This window comes from Diplotaxodon limnothrissa, linkage group LG13 (assembly GCF_057381915.1).
Source record: "Diplotaxodon limnothrissa isolate DT_005_m linkage group LG13, D_limnothrissa_male_GT1.1, whole genome shotgun sequence".
NCBI classification, from domain to species: Eukaryota; Metazoa; Chordata; class Actinopteri; order Cichliformes; family Cichlidae; genus Diplotaxodon; species Diplotaxodon limnothrissa.
Window position 1 is genome coordinate 17,126,671 of NC_140608.1, and position 19,600 is coordinate 17,146,270.

Sequence of the window (19,600 nt, forward strand, 5' to 3'; positions counted from 1 at the left end):
AGTATGCTACCACATGAAATATGAATGTATGAATCGCATATACAACACTAGAATAGAGTAATAGGGTAGAAATGAATCTGCTTTATATGATACAAGGAGGTTTTATATAACCTGACTAGATTTTTATTATCACTAAAATGTGCATGAAATAAAAAAAACATGTTAAATGGCTCTTAGTGGAATAGATGTTATTTTATTGTGTTATTATCATTAGTGCAACATCATTCAGCATCATAATATTGGCTAAGGTGGAGCTAATTTTACTTGCTTACTAAAAAGTGGAATATTTTGAAGTAGGGAAACGGGATACAAAAGTAAAGCTTAGGAAACTGAGCTTAGGAAGCACTCGAGTACATATAATTAATGACTGTTTTTTCCCTGCTGTTGGAAAAATAAGAATACCATTTAATTTTGAATTTTAGCTTATTGATATTAGTTAACGATGTAACATTGATAAGTCATGTAACAAAGTAGCAAAAAGGGACAGTGCTTTAAAGTTGTCTTGCACGGGAGACACATGGGGAGAGAGTTGGTATACCTTCCAATTGGCCCTGCATGACCCTGACCAAAATCTGAGGCTCTCATAAGAAAATAATATTAAAAAAGAGAAAGAATTTATCTTGGTGTATGTAAAACATATTTCATAGATAAACATAGCACTGCCATGTAATTAAACATCAATTCTAATGGTTAGGTGAAAAATGTGTTCCTCTGAGAGGCCACACTGCAGCACTTTCACAAGTTTGCTGCGCATTAGATCACGTTTGAGAGCATCAGATGAAGGACAGTGTCCGTGTGTGTGTCCCCAGAGGGGTGGACTGTATGCTTTAATGATGTCTGCAGCTGTAACGTTGAAAGATGAATTTATCTCTCATCTATTCTTCCCCATCTAGATTGTATCAGGATTAACTGTACCTCCAGTAAGTTACTGTTCACCTTTTCTCTTCTTCTTCTCTTAACTCTTAACTGTCCTTTCAGTCCCTAGAAGTGTTGTTTATAAACATGCTTGCTTTATATTTTGCAACTGTTAAAAAAAAAATGTAGCTATGATGTTAAAAAACATACTGAAATCTGACTCGCCCCTTGCATTGACATTGTGTGTCATCATACCAAATTCCAGCTGTTGGAAAATAAGAAATTCCTGGAGAGATGGAGGGAGGCTTGAATTAATTACAAACCCAAATATAATAGTCAGCTGTGATTCTACACACTGGGTTGTTTCTAATTAATGAACCTTTTCACTCACTGACATAAAACACGAGGCAGGTATTTTGCACGATTTCTCAGTCTTCTTCTTGCTTTCCTTTTTTTCTTTCTTCTTCTGCGTTTCACAGCGGTTGCAAATTGATGAGGCCATTCAAAGCACAGAGGAAATACAGAGTGTGATTTTATTATTCTCATTAACCTGCCTCACAGAGCAGAAAGAAGGGGATGGAGAGGGAGGGAGAGAGAGCAGATCTTGTTTGTGGGATTCGCTTTGGATGTGTGTGTGTGTTTGTGTATGTGTGCGCTTGAACAAAGAGGTTACATTGCAATATTTTGGGAGGTAAATATCCTTGACATTTATTATTCAGGAACAGTGATGAATTAATAATTACTTCTCTGGATCGTAATACACCTTTTTTTCCCTGTTTAATGATTCTGAAGTGGCAGACGCTCTTGGTATCGGCACATAACAACAGAAATACCCAAGTTTAAGCTCCATAACAGTGGGCTGGAGACTGCCACATACTGTATAGAAGGACAAACTGTTCTCTGAAACCAAGAGTGTTAGGTCTCTTTGTGTGTGTTTGTGTTTGTGTGTGTGTGCGTGTGTGTTACAGTAGCTGAAGGTCATTGACTGATGAAGAAGTGGAGACTTACACAACAAAACGCCTCTGCACAGAATCACATGATGTGACCTCTAGACATGTTTCTGTGAGCCAGCCCTTCTTAACACCTTTCTAAATGCTAAATTGCATTGTTTGTGCTTCTTCAATGCATCCCTTGTTTGTGTATGCAAATAAATAGCTCTAAGCTCTAATTCCCCCAATCCACTGCTTTAAAAGGTCATTCTTGGTTTAGTGCGAAGACATAATCATCAGCTGTTATGCTAATATTTGCGTTTTTGATTTATTTCTCTTTTTCCTCTCAGTCTGAAATATTCTTAACACTTTATTAATATTTATCAGTGTATTTATTTTAACATTGTAAATGCACAAATCTTTTGAGATCTATCCATCATGTAAAATTGAGCAGGGAAGGATAATCCTTTAAACTGTGGAACTGCTTAGTGCTAGAAAGTAAAGAGCCATATGGCAGGTAAAATGGTTAATGTAGTTGTTAGCTAAATAAATAATGTAAACTAAAGCATGTACAATGTTAATCTGAATTCATTTGGTTTTTTTTTATGTTCCCTATTCTTTTTAAAATAATAGTGCCATATGTGCAGATTAAAGCAATGCTTATATTGGCATATAAGCTGTAAATGTGCTTAAGCTTAGAAGAAAAGTAGTTTGATTTTGTTAATGTAACGTTATGCTAAAGGCAAAATGTTTGAGTAAAAGAAAAAGAACAAGACGGGGGACAGCAAGCCTTCCTTTAATAGAGCCAGACCTGATTGTGTCACAGGAAAATGTTTAATTGAAGTTCTTGGAAAGAACTTTGCTAAGCCAGTGCGTTTCCACTTATGAAGAGTTAGCATTTAATTCAAATTTTTTTTTTCGCTTGTTATTTTTGTCCCCTTTTTTTCTATGTTAATTAATGTGTCTTGTCAGGCGCTGCGGCTCCGGTCAGCTTAGTGGATGAAGAATTTCAACACCGACTCAAAGAACACATCACTGTCAATTAGGGACCTAGGCTCCCTGGGGCTGCCCAGAGCTGTCTGAAGAAAACACTGCCACTTCGACTTAAACAGTATTAACAGGCACTGAGTGACAACAAGCTGAAAATATGAACTAGAAATATCTTGTGACAGATTGGCTTTTTTGGTCTGTGAGTCCGCTCTTCTATTATTTATTAGCTTGGACTGCAGAAAAGTCACAGTTTAGACCAGGATATGGTGATGAGGGCACCTTAGCGTAATGTGATCATTCACTTCTGATCTTCTTTAGCAGCATTGCAAGGTACTTTTTCCTCTTGTTAGTCACAACGTTAGTCTTTGTTGTGGCTAATTTAATTTAAATGAGGAGATTGTTAAACACAGATGCGACACCTGTTTTCTTGTTAGAAATCATCATATGTTGGAGAGTGATGTAAGGGGAGCATGCATGCATGCATCCTGCATTCTCAGCCAAATGACTCGCACCAATTTCTGGCATCTACATTCAGAAAAGTAATCAAACTACTTCATTATAGCTCAGCTCTCATCTTACCATAAAGAATAGGAATTTCAACTAGAGTTTAATGATATTCACTTATATTTTATGCTCAGAAAGGTAAAAGGAGGGTATAAATCTGGCAACAAGTAAAGGCAGAGCTGTTCAGGAGGACTTTGGGAACAATAATAGTGTAAATGAATTAATCTGAAAATAAAAAGAGGGCTATATAAAATTACTGGAGTGCGTAGTGTAGTGTTTTCTAAGAAAAGCAACAAGCTTCACATTCTTATTAATTTATTCGTTGCAATATTCTTTAAATTAAGGAGCTAATTTTAATAAAGTTCTTGCAGGATTCTATAGCTTCTTAAATTAAGGGAAATAACTAACATCCTTTGAAATTAACAGTGTAATAGGGACTTTTCTGTCATGGGAGGAAGTACTTAATATGACATGATTAACCATGTCATTTATTGCTAAACAGTGCTAGTCTCAGTAACGTCGTGGCAATTTGAGCCTTTCAGTATTTAGCAGTTTAACATGAATTCGAAAACAAATCATTTATCATTTTAATAATGTTTCACCTCTGCTTGTACAAAAGCATTTTCACTGTAGCATTGTTGTTAATGCAGCAAAGTGGTTAGATAGCAGGTTCTGTAGCGAGGTATCCTGCTAAAGCTTTCCCTGTCGTGTTGATCTGGTTTTGATATCTCTGTTGATGGTAATCCGGTGTAGTGGCCTGCTGCTTGGTCAGTGACTTCCTCTTTCCCCCACCTATGTGAGTCACAGTGTCGGGGCATGCAGCACCAGTGTCCGAGCTGTCATCCAGCCTGCCAGAGCTGACTGACTGGATAATCACATCTTCTCATGCTGCCCTGTGCCACACTTCTTCACTGTTCCCTTGGGTCTAAAGTCAGTGAGGCAAGGAGAGATCACTGTAGATCCATCACTTTAGATAGATCACCGCCTGTGAGGGCACTAGAGAGCGCTGACTGGACTAAAAGCCCCTTAATGTCTGGCCAGCAGCTGTTGGTTTGGACCACAGATTGTACTAAAGGCAGAAAACAAAACAGGTCCAGCAGTAGTAAATGCTATGTAGGATTGTGCTTTTTGATATGACTGACCTCTTTTCCTCTTGCCTTTCTTTTCTTCTTGGAGAGCAGCAAGAACAGAATGATAGAAGGCAAAGATCAAGCACGCTTTCAAGTCCAACTCCATCCCATTATTTCATATCTCTCCTTCTTAATCCCTCGCCGGTCGTCTGGTCTCAAGCCTGCCCCGGTGTTTGGTGCTTACAGAGCAGAACTGTGTCTCAGATTGAGTGTGTCCCAGTACTTTGGAACCCTCAGATTTGCATACACATTGCAATGGAGCTTTGAAGATTGCAGAAAAGCAGGAAATAAATAGCCATAAATGGTTCAGGCGAATGAACCTGGAACCCATCTGAAATGCACCGAGCAGTATAGGCAAGCTGTCCAGAGCCTAGGGGTTTTAATACCGTCACTGTGGCACAACCTCATTGGGCTATTTTTTTGGTTATGTGTGCCTGGCAGGGGAACATCAGAGCTGTATAGCAATTCAAGATGATCTAAGAAAGGCTGTATGAAAAAATAATATGCTGCCCTAGTTGGACCAATGTTGGAATTTCCTAATGGAGAAATGTATCCATGGAGAGACTTATTATTCTTCTGATAAGATCACAGAGATTTGGTGCAGTTTCTCTGATTTTAGCTCTCATTCTTAATCTCCCCTTGAGTTTCTGGCACAGGGGTTCTCTACAAACCCATTAATGACTGCAAGCAATAACACATATGACATGCTATCATATAATATGCTGATTTCAGGACTGGATGACAAAATAATCAGAATATTTAAAATGTTTAAGTGATATTATTAGTAAGCAACGTGTTTCTAAAGACAGGAAGATGTGTAAAATATACATTTTAAACAGAATTTCATGCACATGATGTTTCTAATAGATGGAAAGTCTGGATGTTGCATTCATAAATGTGTATTTTACCCCTGTATCATTTGCTTGCATCATCACCCTCTGTTAATAAGCTGGGTGGCTCTTCTCAGAAGTCAGCAGATGTGGCATTTCTGATTTTCAAAAATAATTTTGGAAAATATTGGACTCATCACACAGCTTCACCTCACTCCACCATAAATGAGCTTTGGCTGATTGAAGGTGTCGTGTGTCCATATTTGCATTAGTTGTTATAGAAATAACCTTTTTAGGTGTAGTTTGTGCCTGCTCCAGTATTTCTAAAATGTGATGCTAGCATCAAACACTTTAAAATTATATACAGCTTTGTGCTAAAATCTTTAGTCGCCCCTCATTTCTTTATATTTTTTTTGAAGTGAACGACCACTAAGAAACATGAGCAAACATACATAGAAATATAATTTGGAGTTTGTACAATTCTATCAAGCTTGAAAGTCAGTATTTGCTATGATCACCTTTATTTTTCAACGCAGCCTGAACTCTCTTAGGCAAGCTTTCTCGTAATTTCTTTGAGTAGACTTCAAGACATGTTCTCCAGGCTTCTTGAAGGACATTCAAAGCTCTTCTTTGGATGTTAGCTGCGTTTTTGTTCTGTTCTGTGATTCAATGTTGAATCCGGGCTCTGGGGACGCCAATCCATTACTGATAGTGTTCCACTGTGTGTTTTCCTATCCAGATATGCTCTACTGCATTGGCAGTGTATTTAAGATTATTGTCATGCTGAAAGGTCATTGCCAATCAGGTTCTTTTCAAGATGGTTTTGCATAGTGGATCAAAATGTACTTATTTAAACACCACTGGCTAAAATGCAGCCATGACCAAGCCTCCACCGTGTTTTACAAATGACTGTGTTGTAGACACATAAAGATATTGATTTGAACCAAAAGTGTCAAATGTTGGTTCATCACTCCATAAGACATTTTCATTAGTAATTTGGCACACCTCAGCCTTCTCTCCCTGTTTCCCTTCCTTAAGACTGGCTTCTTGACAGCCACCCTTCCACTGAGTGCATTTCGAACCTTTGGCAAACAGTAGATCCATCTGTTGAAGGGCCAGACGCATCTCTCTGATCCTGTGTCAGGTCTTTGCTGGATTTTTTTTCTTAAGGACATTCTTTTCAGATCTGCTATAGATAATATTTCAGGTCTGACACTTTTCCTTTTATCCCTTACTTGTCCAGTGTTCTCAAGATGAACTGTGCACCATGCTGAGAGTTATCAGCAAAAAGCTTTTCAAGAATCACCTTGTTGTTGCAAAAATGTTTTATTTGTGACATTTTTGGTAAATTCAGTTAAACGAATGGGAACATATTTTGTGTTTTTGAAACATGTTTGTTTTTTTGTTGTTTAGGGGTGGGGGGGAGGGGGGCTGGTTCTGGAGAACCATTGCTCAAGACTGCATTAAACAATTACAGGAAAGTCTGGCTCCTTGGAAGCAAAATATATTAACATGATGGGTGGCTCAAAACTTTTTCACAGTCCTGTGTATTTAAGGACGAATGTGATACAATTTCTCAGTTTCAAAATTCAGTTAAATACAAGTTTTGAATGTGTAAATCCTTGCAAGGCAGATTTGCAGCACTATAGGAAACAGCATTTATTGATTTAATAAAGTGGATTCATTAGCTTTTTTTAAATGGCATCTGTGCAGTTTCAGTAACCTTCTCCATTTTCCAGAGCATCAATTATTTCAAAGGGTGCTGATAAAAAGCACATTCTGTATTTCCTGTTTTTGTACGATTAGCACGAGGGCTAAAATGGTCTGTTCTGTTGTTTTGTTTTTTATTTGTTCCTTTTTTTCTCTGCTCACCGCCAACCACAATGCTTCCATTATGCAGGTGTTTCTTTTTGCATCACTATTTCATTTTATGTGGTGGACATGAGGGAAATCAAATATTGGCCTGCACTCTTGTAGGTAAACAAGATGGAGAGTGATACTGGGTTGTTAAGTGCCTGTCCAGTCATAGCCTTTTGGTAGTTATTTGCTGCCACCAAGTGGCATGATAGGAATTTAAGAAAATCTCAAAAGAAAGAAGACATCAGTCGTATAGCAAGCTTATATTTGTGTCTCCATTTAACTCAAAGCTCACACATTATGCATTCACAGAAAACACTTGTTTGAATATATTACAGCATCTGATTATGGCCTCCCTCCTATTGGTTCAAAGAAAATAGTGTTCAGGGAGAATTCAGAATTTTGATGCTTTATCTAATGGTGCGATCAGTGCTGCAAATGCAAGTCAAAATGTGTTTTTATGGACCATTAACTATGTTTACCTTAATGTTTTCTTCCTCTGTCCAACTACTTCATCCATTCACATTTTCTTCCTTTTGATCTCCCTCTTTCTTATTCTACTTTTATCAACCTCTCTGTTATGGATGTGTGTATGTGTGTCTGTATTAAGTGTGTGTGTTAACCGCTGTTTGGACTGTCCTGCAGGCAAAGGTCCAGAGACAATTTTTGCGGGTCAGAATCTGAACGATAATGAGTGGCACACAGTACGTGTGTTCAGGAGGGGCAAGAATTTGAAACTGACCGTAGATGATCTTCCACCTGTGGAAGGTACCTCTCATCCTCTTTTTATTTGATGTAATGTAGTAGTTTTTTGAATATGTAAACTTAAATAATCCATAACATGCTTTGCTGATCAGGAAAAAGGGTTTGATCATTTTTCTATATAGAATAAAACCTTTAAAAAAAAAAAAAAAAATTTAAGATAAAATGTTGCTGTTTGAAAAGGAAAATAAAATTGTCTCTATTTCTCTTTTTTTCACCTTGTTGTTCTTTGGTGCTGCATAAATGAAATAAGATTGAATTGAAACAAATGATTTACGCACCACCTAACAAGTGAAAGATCCCTGGTTCGGTCCCAGGAGAAGACTCTAATCTCCTGGGGGTTGCATGAAAAGGGCATCTGGTGGAAGTTTTTTTTTCCCTTAAAGACAATAATTGTGAAGCCATTCTTTAATTTCTTTTCAGAGAGGATTTAAAGTGGATCCTTTAATTGCAAAGCAGCGCCCATTTAACTGTCAGATATCCCCAATAACACCCTCTCTCCCCTTCCCACTTCTGCCGATCAAAGGTCAAATGGCAGGTGACCACACCCAGCTGGAGTTCCATAACATTGAGACGGGCATTGTGACAGAGAAGCGCTTCATGTCCATGGTGCCCTCCAACTTCATTGGCCACCTCCAGAGCCTCTCCTTCAATGGCATGGCCTACATAGACCTCTGTAAAAATGGTGACATTGATTACTGTGAGCTCAATGCAATGATTGGCTTCAAGAACATCATTGCTGACCCTGTCACCTTCAAGTCACGCTCCAGCTATGTGACTCTCACTACTCTGCAGGCCTACTACTCCATGCACCTTTTTTTTCAGTTCAAAACCACCTCCTCGGACGGCCTCATCCTGTATAACAGTGGCGATGGAAATGACTTCATTGTGGTGGAGCTGGTTAAAGGGTAAGTGGAGACTTTGCAGCATTCATTCTGTCAAAGAAAAGTGCTTTGCCTGTAATATATCTTGTTTTGCACCCAGTAGACTTGACTGTTTGATGTCACTGGTGTTTTTTTGTGACGGTTTACACCAAACCTTCACTCAGACACATTAAAAAAATATGCCTGACATTTTTGCTTTGCTGTTGTTGCTGTCAGTGCAACAGTTGTTATAAAAGTCTCCTTTTTACACATACGGCAGACCTACCTGCCAACAGGTGCAAAGTCCAGCAAATACTGACAGCAAAAACCATTAAACTGTGCCTATCCAGTTTTATACCAGTGTAGGTGATGTTTATTTAGGCAGTAATCTCCATAAAAATGGATTATGATTTTAATAATGCACCCCTTCCTACACAGGACAGTTTCCAAACAGAAAAGAATTCTTGACAGCTTTTTTTTTTTATGCCTTTACTTCAAATTCTTCTCTTATCACCTCTACGCCAGAATATTTACTGAAAGAGCTGTCGGCTATTGCTGTTCTTTTTAATCTTCATGAAGGCAGAGCAAATACCCAACATAAAAGAGAATCGACTACACACTTATTGCAGCTATAGAATAACCTTCTTTTAAGTAATGCCGCAAGTTAGGCTTTCCCGCGTGCTAAACATTGACGCCATATTTTTTAATTAAAAACGAGCGTGCGAATCTCAAATTGACTGTAAAGCAAATAATTTAAGGATGATTTGTTCAGCGCTGTTCATTGCCCTTTGTTGTTTATTCTACCTGCCAATTATTAACTTCCACTTTTTCAAACTCTTGTATATTTATGTTTTCAAACGCACAGCCACCAACAGCGACATTTCAGTATAAAATATATTTATATACATGAGCATAATTATTTGTATCAATGTTGTTATTGTTACAGTCTACTCTGATAAACAGTCTATGTAAAGCACAAGATGACAAAGAACACATCTGATATTAGCTGATAGTTAAATATCTTCCTCCAGTTACCTACACTATGTGTCTGACCTGGGGAATGGAGCCCACCTGATCAAAGGCAACTCTAACAAACCCCTGAACGACAACCACTGGCACAATGTTATAATCTCCAGGGACACCAACAACCTCCACACTGTCAAGATTGACACCAAGATTACCACGCAGACAACAACAGGAGCCAAAAACCTGGACCTGAAGGGTATGCACACATACACTCTCTGCAACAGGGCTAGAACGAAATACATTCCTATCCCTGCAGGTACAGTCCATGAATTCCACCTCTAAAGCTAATTATTGGACCTTAGGGTAACTGTGTGCCTTTTGAGAGCCAAAAAGGTATATATATGAAAAAGGGTAATATTTGCAATGTAATATCAGGTCAAATGCAATGGGGATATGGGCAAAAATGTAATGTTTTAATATTTTATTCTTCATTTTAATAACATGATAAGTTTTATTCAAAATATATTAGTCCAAAGGACAGCAGTGTCATCTCTCAGCTACAATTTTCTATTTTTGCGAGGATGGTTCTGAGCTGGTTTCTGTTGGATGCAGGTGCAGATATGAAATAGATGAAGCACTGAATAACCTCTGTGACTAGAAATGTACTATGCAAATGGTAGTCCATTCCCAAATTTATAATTAAATAATAATTAAGTCATTAACCTTAGTTAACTTCTTTTTTATGTCTGTTATTGGCTCTTTTCCTCCTTATACTAAGGTAGAAAATGAGACAATATAAGGGATGCCTTTCAAGGGTACACCAACAGCACCTTAGAGCATCCCTTTTCTGGTGTGAACCTGTTGTACACCTAATAGGATAAGGGTATCTTATTTCCTGAGAGTGCACTACAGTGTATTTCTTACATTAAATTGAGGCAGCAGTGACCTGGGTTTGTGAATGAAGGTTTGCACCAGCAGGGTGGACCCAGCAGGGGTGTGTAGGAACAATGCTTGGCCCTTACTCATTAGCACCACTTAGGTACCCTTGAGCAAGAATTCCACATTAATCTGTTCTACAGCTGCCATTAACAATGTGCATATGTTCATAAAAACAAGGCCATTTGTGCTCAGCAGACCAACCTTGAATTAAAGTTATTTTAAAGAATTATCATTTAATAACATAAAACAGCTTGTAAGGACATTGGGGTAATTGGTGTACTACCTTGAAGAGTGTTGTAATTTTCCTTATCTGAAATTGTTAATGAAACAGCACAAACATGAAAGATGACAAATGTCTGGCTTGGACATGACCACAAAAAAAAGCCACCCACAAAAAAACATTTAAATCAAGACAATTAGAAAAGGTTTCCAAAGCTAGACATAATTAACCTCATGTACTTTTTCACTTGAATAAAATAATTCACGCAACTGTTACTAATGCCTGGCATGTTCACTTTAAACGCAGTTTAAAAAGCCATCCAAAATATTTGATAATGTTTTTTATGTCCACTAGGGGTCAGTATTGTCATATTTCTCATGTCCTTACAGGTAACCTGTATATTGGAGGGGTGGCTAAGGAGATGTACAAGGAGCTGCCCAAACTGGTGCATGCCAAGGAGGGTTTTCAAGGTTGTCTGGCATCAATGGATCTGAACGGGCGGCTCCCAGACTTGATGTCAGATGCCCTGGACTGTGTGGGACAAATAGAGAGAGGATGTGAAGGTCAGTAGTCTGTCAACCCAATAAGTGAACGCAGTGGGTCGATGATGATAAATCACTGTCAAGCTCAGTCAGTCCAAGCTCAGGTATAAATTCAGTTGTTTTTCCCTCTTTATTCAATCTTTTCCCCCTTATTTTCACAAAACCATCTTAAGGGGTCATTGCAGCGCCACGCAAAGCTGCTCAGTATTCCCATTCTCCTACTTGTCCAAGACGAAGACACACTCGTTGAGAAGCACACCCACCGAGGCACCCACACTGGCAACCTGTGGCACATAATTTAACATCCATTAAATGTGTTAGTATTCTGTTAGTATGCATCAAACTCCGACGCTCCTCCACGGGCAATCGTTTCTGTTTCACTTGGCCATAATCTGCTTATTCTCTCTGCCATTTTTGTACTGCGAGTGTTATTTCCTATTTTACCCCCATTCTGTTTTGCTCTATGTATGCTTGCTGGATCTGAGAGTTTGCCAGAAGCAATCCTTTTGAATTATGTATGAATCCTTTGTTGCATGCATAAATATCATTTGCCCAGTCTAATATGTGCACCATATCCAGAGACAATATTAGATTTATTTTCCAGCGTCAGTCACTTAGTTTAATTTCACAATTCATCCACTCTTTTTCTATCGAGTGTGCGGCTTCTGATCTTTTTGTGTTTTGACATTACAAATGTAATCAAATTCATCTCCCCGTGCAGGTCTGTCAAACTTGTTGTTTTCTTTTTTTTCCTCCTACACAGAGTCAATTGAGACTCCCAATGGAAATGTTAACACATTTATTAGATTGTGATGGTGGAGTCACCGTATAACATATAGCTACTTATATTAAAAGTCAGTAATGAATAATGAAACATTCTGGGTGTTTGGGTTTTTTTGTTTGTTTTTTAACAAGTTATCTAAATTTTCCTGAAAAAGAACGCCCGCTTCCTTTAATAGCAGCAATTTCTTGGTATTACTTTATGCTGCTGAAGCCATTTTTGGTTGGTTGCTTTAACAGTTTAGCTTAACCTAGCCTTCATTATACAGTATAATTTTTCCACCTCTGGCTCCTTCTGAAGACAAAGATCCTTCCCTTTGTCTCTCCTTCTTCAGCACTCTGTGTTTTGCTACTCCATCTCTGACATCTTGCTGCTTTTACTAACAGCTGGTATACTTTGCCTTTTCCTTTCCTATTATTTTGCTGACAAAAGTTGCATTGATGAAAGCTGACTTGCAAGGTAGATAGCTTTGTCTGTCTGATAAAGAGTCTGATGTCTCTCCCCGTGTGCATCTACAACATATCTACCCTCTAACTATCACTACCTCCACATGTCTCAATACAAGATAACTGCCTAGTGTTGCCATTCAACCACCAACTATGTGGAATGGCCTTAAGTCCCATAGGAATACAAGTCTCATTATAATCTTGTATCAGAGTCTATGGGGCTTATGTGTGGATTTGCACTCACATATTGGATGTTGTTTATTGGAACTTTTATTTCCACTGTGGGGTTTTTGATGTTCCCTGATATACATATAAGGGAATTTCTGAGCATGCCTTTTAATGGTTTGAAGAACAAAAATGTATCCTGCATGGATTTCCTCTTAAAATATTCAGCTTTTGATCTTAAAGTTGGTCATTGTAATGTCTTACCTATTATTAATCTTATTAAGCCCAGTGTTTCCTATTGTTGTATTCTCACTGTCTCTGGCACTCTATTTCTATTTTGTAAGTAGGAGGTGTTCCAAGCAACAGGACTGACTCTTTCAAGATTTAACACTTACATAAACAGTGAAATATGGCATGAAACAAACAGAACCACTGGCCAGTAACTAAAGTCAAATACACTCTGAAGTATATGAAGCGCTATTAATATTATCTGAAACTGTTTTAGGGTTTTGGGGACACAATTTGGGCATTGTTATGGGAATAAAGTAGGTTTTTACTACTCCAGGGAACACCTTTCAAGAGAAGCACCGAACTGTGCAAAATTCTTCTGCCATCCCTCATTCCTTTATTTTTTTCTTCCATGGAGACAGTATTTCTTATAACTTTTTCAGTGATCTGAAGCAATACTTCTCTCAGCTTTCTGAATGTCTTCCAACATTTTTCTTTAGATATTGGCTGCCCATTTTTAGGACAATGTGTTTGTTTAATAAGCAACTTTGCACTGACATATGAATCATTCAAGCATGATACAGTTGTGTAGTTTGGTCTACACGTAACTGACTACCAGTGTTGGGGAGTAATGGAATACATGTACCGCCGTTACGTATTTAAAATACAAAATATGAGTAACTGTATTCCGTTACCGTTACCGTTTAAAAAGGTGGTATTTAGAATACAGTTACTTTGTTGAAATAAATGGATTACACGGGGGTACTTTCCTGTTTCATAATTTCATATTGTCGCAGGTCAGGACTGTTTCGGTTTTGTTTGACAGCTATGTTCTGTAGTTCCAGGCGGCAGCGTTGCGGCTGCCATGGTTACAGGGGGACGCTCTCGCTCTGCGTGTTTCCTGGGTGAGAGAGCGCCTTTTTGTTGTTGTGCTAAGCTAATAGGCAGAATGCTACAGGCATAGCCCTAAAGAATGTAGCCTCATGGGCAGTGTAGTCCGTGCTGCAGGGAGAATGGACTTTCCATTTGACATAGCTAAGAAACTCCAGCAAAGATGTGAAAGATCTTAAGGTTATGTATATAACCCCGGTTCTCTGAGTAGCATGAGTGAGTGTCTCACTATGGGAACGCCTCCTGCGTGACCTCATCAGAAGCTCAAATACCATTACGCCAGCCCTTACAGGCTGGCTAGGTGACGCCCATGTCAGGAGGGGCCAGTGCCTCCCTATATAATAGGCTGACATAGCGTCAGATGTCATTCAAAACAAGCCCACCTCTTCCTCGCTTCCATAGCAAGGAGGGCGGTCTGGTGAGACACTCACTCATGCTACTCAGAGAACCGGGGTTATATACATAACCTTAAGTTCTCTTTCATAGCATTCGTTTCGTGTCTCACTATGGGAGAAATACTGACTCCCGGATTGCCAGACATGCCTGTTAAGAAGACAACTGTCCCCAACAGCACTTCACAGGGGAGAGGCCCCCACCCGGGAAGAACCTGCACTGAGGACTGAATGTGCTAGGTTAGGTGCTGTCACATCTAACCTGTAAAACCTAGCAAATGTATGAGGTGAGGTCCAGCATTCCGCTGCACACACCTCCTGAATAGAAGCTTCCCTAAAGAGAGCCCATGAGGTTGCCAGACCTCTAGTGGAATGCGCACGTAAGCCAGCAGGGGGCTGAAGGCCCCTGCTAGTATAGGCCAGGGCAATTGCTCCTACTATCCAATGGGAGAGGCGCTGTTTAGACACAGGCTTTCCCATATGTGGTTTAGCCCAGGACACGAACAGCTGGTCACTTTGTCTGACACTCTGGGTTCGGTCCATGTAAATGCGCAGAGCACGGACTGGACACAAGGTATGCTGTTGCTCCTCTGAGGAGAAAGGCGGTGGGCAAAAGGCCGGCAGTTCTATAGGGGAACATGTGCCGACAACCTTCGGGACAAAGGCAGGGTTGAGCCGCATACTGACCCTCGTATTATCCGAGGAGAACTGAATGCATGACTGATGCACTGAGAGAGCGTGGATCTCTCCCACACATTTAGCAGAAGCTAAAGCAATTAAAAGAGCTGTCTTCAAGGACAGAAATTTTAACTCAACCTGTTCCAGGGGTTCAAATGGGCAACAGGAGAGCGCAGCCAATACTGTGGGAAGGTCCCACGATGGAGCCAACGGCCTAGACGTAGGCAATTTACGCCATGCACCCTTCATGAAAAGGCATATTAAGGGATGCTGGCCAACAGTCTTTCCCTCAAAACCAATATGGCAGGCCGAAATTGCTGCCAAATACACCTTGATGGTGGAGAAGGCTTTACCCTTATCAATCAGGGCCTGAAGAAATGACAGAATCACAGCCACAGAGCACTGAAAAGGGATGGCCTGTGATTCTAAGCACCAGCTTTCAAACACACGCCACTTGTGCTCATATAGCGTCCGAGTAGACGATGCTCTAGAACACTGAATAGTGTCGATAACACTATGAGGGAGCCCCACCGTGTTCAGGTTAAACCACTCACGGGCCAAGCCCATAGAGCTAGCCTCTCTGGGTGGGGGTGGAATATTTCCCCCTGTGCCTGAGACAGGAGGTCTCTGCGTAGTGGTAACGGCCAAGGTGGGCCGCACAGCTGCTGAAAAATCTCCACCAGCCAGTGTTTCCCTGGCCAGTGCGGGGCTATCAGGATCATATAGTGACTTCTCTCCCTCACTCTGGCCAGAGTTGGAGAAATGAGGGCCACTGGGGGAAAAGCATAGAGGAGGGTTCTCGGCCACTCGTGAGCTAGAGCATCCACCCCGAGTGGAGCTCTCTGATGGTGCAGCGAGTAAAACAGGGGACACTGAGCATTCTCCCTGGATGCATAAACGTCTACGGTCGCCTGACCGAATCGCAGCTAGATCTGCTTCACCACCTCCGGGTGAAGCTTCCAGTCCCCATACAGCAGGTTGCCCCTGGAGAGAAGATCTGCTCCAAAGTTCAAGATCCCCGGCACGTGAGTTGCTCTCAGTGACAGCAGGTGGACACTGCTCCAGACTATCAGTCTGTGTGCCAGTGTGTGTAACTTGGACCCCAGACCCCCCTGTCTGTTGATGTAGGCCACAACGGTGGAATTGTCCGACCTCACTAAAACATGATGACCTCTCAGCCAAGGGAGAAAGTGTTTTAGCGACAGGTGAACCGCCAGCGGTTCCAGACAGTTTATGTGGGTGGAGCGCATGTGAGGGCCCCATTCCCCATTCACTGTTTCCTCATGGGTGGTGCCCCAGCCCGAAAGAGAGGCATCTGTGGAAATCACCTTCCTGGCTGAAACTGCCCCCATGGCAACGCCCTGAGACAAGAAACCTGGCCTCTTCCACTCGTGGAGAGCGAGTGAACAGTCTGCAGAGACTCTCACGCGACGGTGGCCGTCTCAGTGAGGGTCCAGTCCCCGCAAGCCCACCCAGCGCTGAAAGCCTCTCATGTGCAGGCGTCCCAGTGTTATCGCCACTAGAGAAGAAGCCATCAGACCGAGCAGCCTCTGGCACTGTTTGAGGGTCACTGTGTTGCCTCTGCAAAACAGTGCAAGGGATGACTGTATGGCCGCTGTTCTCTCCGGGGACAGAAAAGCCCTCACCCGAAGGGAGTCTAGGCTGAGCCCTATGAAAGTAATGCATTGAGTTGGCATCAATGTGCTCTTTTCCACGTTTATCTGGAAACCCAAACTCTCCAGATGGTGTATGAGAGCATTTGTGTGACAAGTCGCTCCCTGGTGGGTTGGGGCTTCCACGAGCCAATCGTCGATGTATGTGGCCACCCGAATGCCCTTTTTCCTGAGCGGGACCACTGCTGCCTCGGTGCACGTCACAAACACCCTTGGGCTCAGTGAGAGACCAAAAGGCAGGACTACAAACTCGTATGCCATCCCCTGGAAACCAAATCTCAGATACTTTTGGTGTGGGGGATATATGGGGATGTGGAAATAAGCATCCCTCAGGTCGATTGATGTGAACCAGTCGCCCGCTCGTACAAACCGTAGCAGCGAGGCGTGCGTCAACATCCTGAACTTGTATGTCCTCAAATGCCGGTGCAGGGCACGGAGATCCAGAATGGCTCTCATCCTCCTCCCCCCTTTCTTTGGCACAAGGAAATACCTTGAATAAAATCCGCTGTGCATTTCCTCGGGAGGGACAACTCTTATAGCTCCTTTGTCTCTCAAGGTGGAAATTTCCTCCAGGAGAAAACTGGCAGACTCGCCCAGAGCACGAGAGTAAACGATTTCTTTGAAATGTGGTGGAGCGACACTGAATTGCAGCCTGTAGCCCTTTTTCAATGTCCTCAGCACCCATGCTGACTGAGTGCAGGTGGCCCAGCTCTTCATGTGGCGAGACAGAGCGCTCACTGGCCAATCCACTGAATATGGCGTTTTGGCGCCCCCTTGTTGTCGCAGCGCGAAACATGCGCCATTTCGGTGTCCCGTCACCTCTGTCACAGGCGAGCGAGGTGACGGGCTCATCTGGATCATCACAGCCGTGGAAACGCGAGTCTCCACGGGCTGCGTTATGGCAGACGGTGCTCTGTTTTTCAGCATGTTTGATTTTTTCATGTGTTTTGCAACACTCGACAGCGCCCTCGGCAAACTGCCTGGATGCGCGTGTCGGGGCTTTTTTAATACAGAATGCATGAGAGAAGTGCTTGTGAAACAACACTGCGAACTGTGGCTCTCTTTCCCTCTGGTGGGTCCGGTGACAGGAACGCCGGCCCGAGTTAAGCACTCTGTGTGGGACATGTCCCGTTGAACTTGCTCTGGAACGGAGCTGGGAGGCGGCAGGGTGGCCCATAAAGGGGGGAAACTGGGTTCGTGAGACCGTGAGGGACGACAGGGGTGTCGAGGAGTTCTTCTTTTTCCTTAGTCGTCAGGTTGGTGAGCCCGAGCCAGCGTGCTCGCTCCTGAAGAACCATGAGGCCCATGGCTCTCCCAGTAGCCTGTATGGCTAACTTGTGGAGGCGGAGGACGTGGTCAGTAATAACGCAGATTTCTTCCCACACTGTGGTATCTGGGTTAGCTGTCATGTCCTCTTCTAGCTCAGCTTGGTAAGCCATTAGCATAGAAGAGGCGTTGTGGGCTCTTACTGACAGAGCTGCTGCCTTGTAGCACTTATCCGTAGGGCTAGACTGGAAGCGGTCTGTTTTGGAGGGGAGAGATGGAGCCGATGAGGACAGAGACATCTTCGGGTGAAGATGGCTCGCCACCAACGGCTCCACTTGTGGCATCTGGCGGAGGCCGATAGACTCCATCCCCTCACAATCCAGCAGGGAGCTCCCCACGATGGGGTGTTTCTCGCTGTAAGGTTTTGCTTTCCACGTCACCGCTATCTCATCGAGTAGCTCAGGGAAAACAGGCAACACATGCTTCCCCGTCTTTTTCGCCTTTGGCAATTTCTTACCGTCAAAACGAGACTTTACAACCTCTGTTTGTATGGCGGGCCACGGGATGTTGAGCCTAGCGGCTGCGCGCTTGCACATGTCCTGCATGTCAAGATCCAGGGGAGACGGCGGTGTCGGTTTTTCAACCTCGCCGGTAGCCAAGGGCTTTGCAGCCCAGCTGATGCTAGCCAAGGAGGTGGAATCTTCCTCCTCACCGTCGTCAGACAGCAGGAGCTCCTAGTCAGCCGACTCATCTCCGTCCTCGTTAGCATCTCCTCCCTTGGTGACTCCAGCATCGCGGAAAAACACACGATCTCCGTGTGCCTCCAGCGACGGGAAAGCGGTCGCGATGGGCTGAGGGTCTGCCTCTGCCCAGCTCGGCCCTGCCGTTGCGGCCAAATCATCGGGCATCTCAGTTTCTCCTTGCGCTGCAGCAGCCTCACACAGCAAAGGGTCGCCACCCGACAGGTTAGCCTGGCGAGCTAGCCTGCGGCGGAGTAGTTTGCGTGGGAAAGCCGCGCAGTGGATACAGTCTTGTGCGGGTGTCAAGGCAGCCTGAGCGTGAGATAAACCCAGGCATGCCACACACACGGGGTGTGTATCCCAGGCAGAAATCTTCTTGCTGCAAGGACAAAGTTTTGCAACTTCGTTGAAAGTATTGCTACTTGGCACCCGCACTAGCCACAGAACAGTATTGCTACTGCTTGTATGCTAGTGGACAACTGAAAAGCTGGGAACAAAGCGCCCGGCGACCGAGTTGTTTAGCTTTAGCACCCAATAGCACAGTTGTCTACAGGCTTCTGTGAGAAGCGAGGAGAGGTTTTTGAATGACATCTGACGCTATGTCAGCCTATTATATAGGGAGGCACTGGCCCCTCCTGACATGGGCGTCACCTAGCCAGCCTGTAAGGGCTGGCGTAATGGTATTTGAGCTTCTGATGAGGTCACGCAGGAGGCGTTCCCATAGTGAGACACGAAACGAATGCTATGAAAGAGAACCATCTGATCCATCTACTGTTCACTGAAGACTGATCAGAAATGGTTTCAGTGGAGTAGTACCTGTCAAGAAGTCATCTTAAGGAAGGGAAACAGGGAGAACAGGTGTGCCGAATTACACACAGAAAGGACTGAGAATCAGTTGCAATGGGTCTGATAAATCCAAATTTGACATTTTTGGTTCAAGTCATCATCATTGG

The 19,600-nt window shown here is 42.6% G+C and overlaps 1 protein-coding gene across 2 annotated transcripts in view; it reads left to right on the forward strand.

Moving 5' to 3' along the window:
• Positions 1-19,600, forward strand: part of LOC146620121 (neurexin-1a-like) — a 281,418-nt gene that overhangs the window by 121,477 nt on the left and 140,341 nt on the right. For both annotated transcript variants that reach the window (XM_085368774.1, XM_085368773.1), the window contains 5 exons: positions 894-920; positions 7,741-7,863; positions 8,384-8,765; positions 9,752-9,942; positions 11,235-11,408. In XM_085368774.1, the coding sequence (XP_085224900.1) occupies positions 894-920; positions 7,741-7,863; positions 8,384-8,765; positions 9,752-9,942; positions 11,235-11,408 (897 nt within the window). The remainder of the gene's footprint in view (positions 1-893; positions 921-7,740; positions 7,864-8,383; positions 8,766-9,751; positions 9,943-11,234; positions 11,409-19,600) is intronic.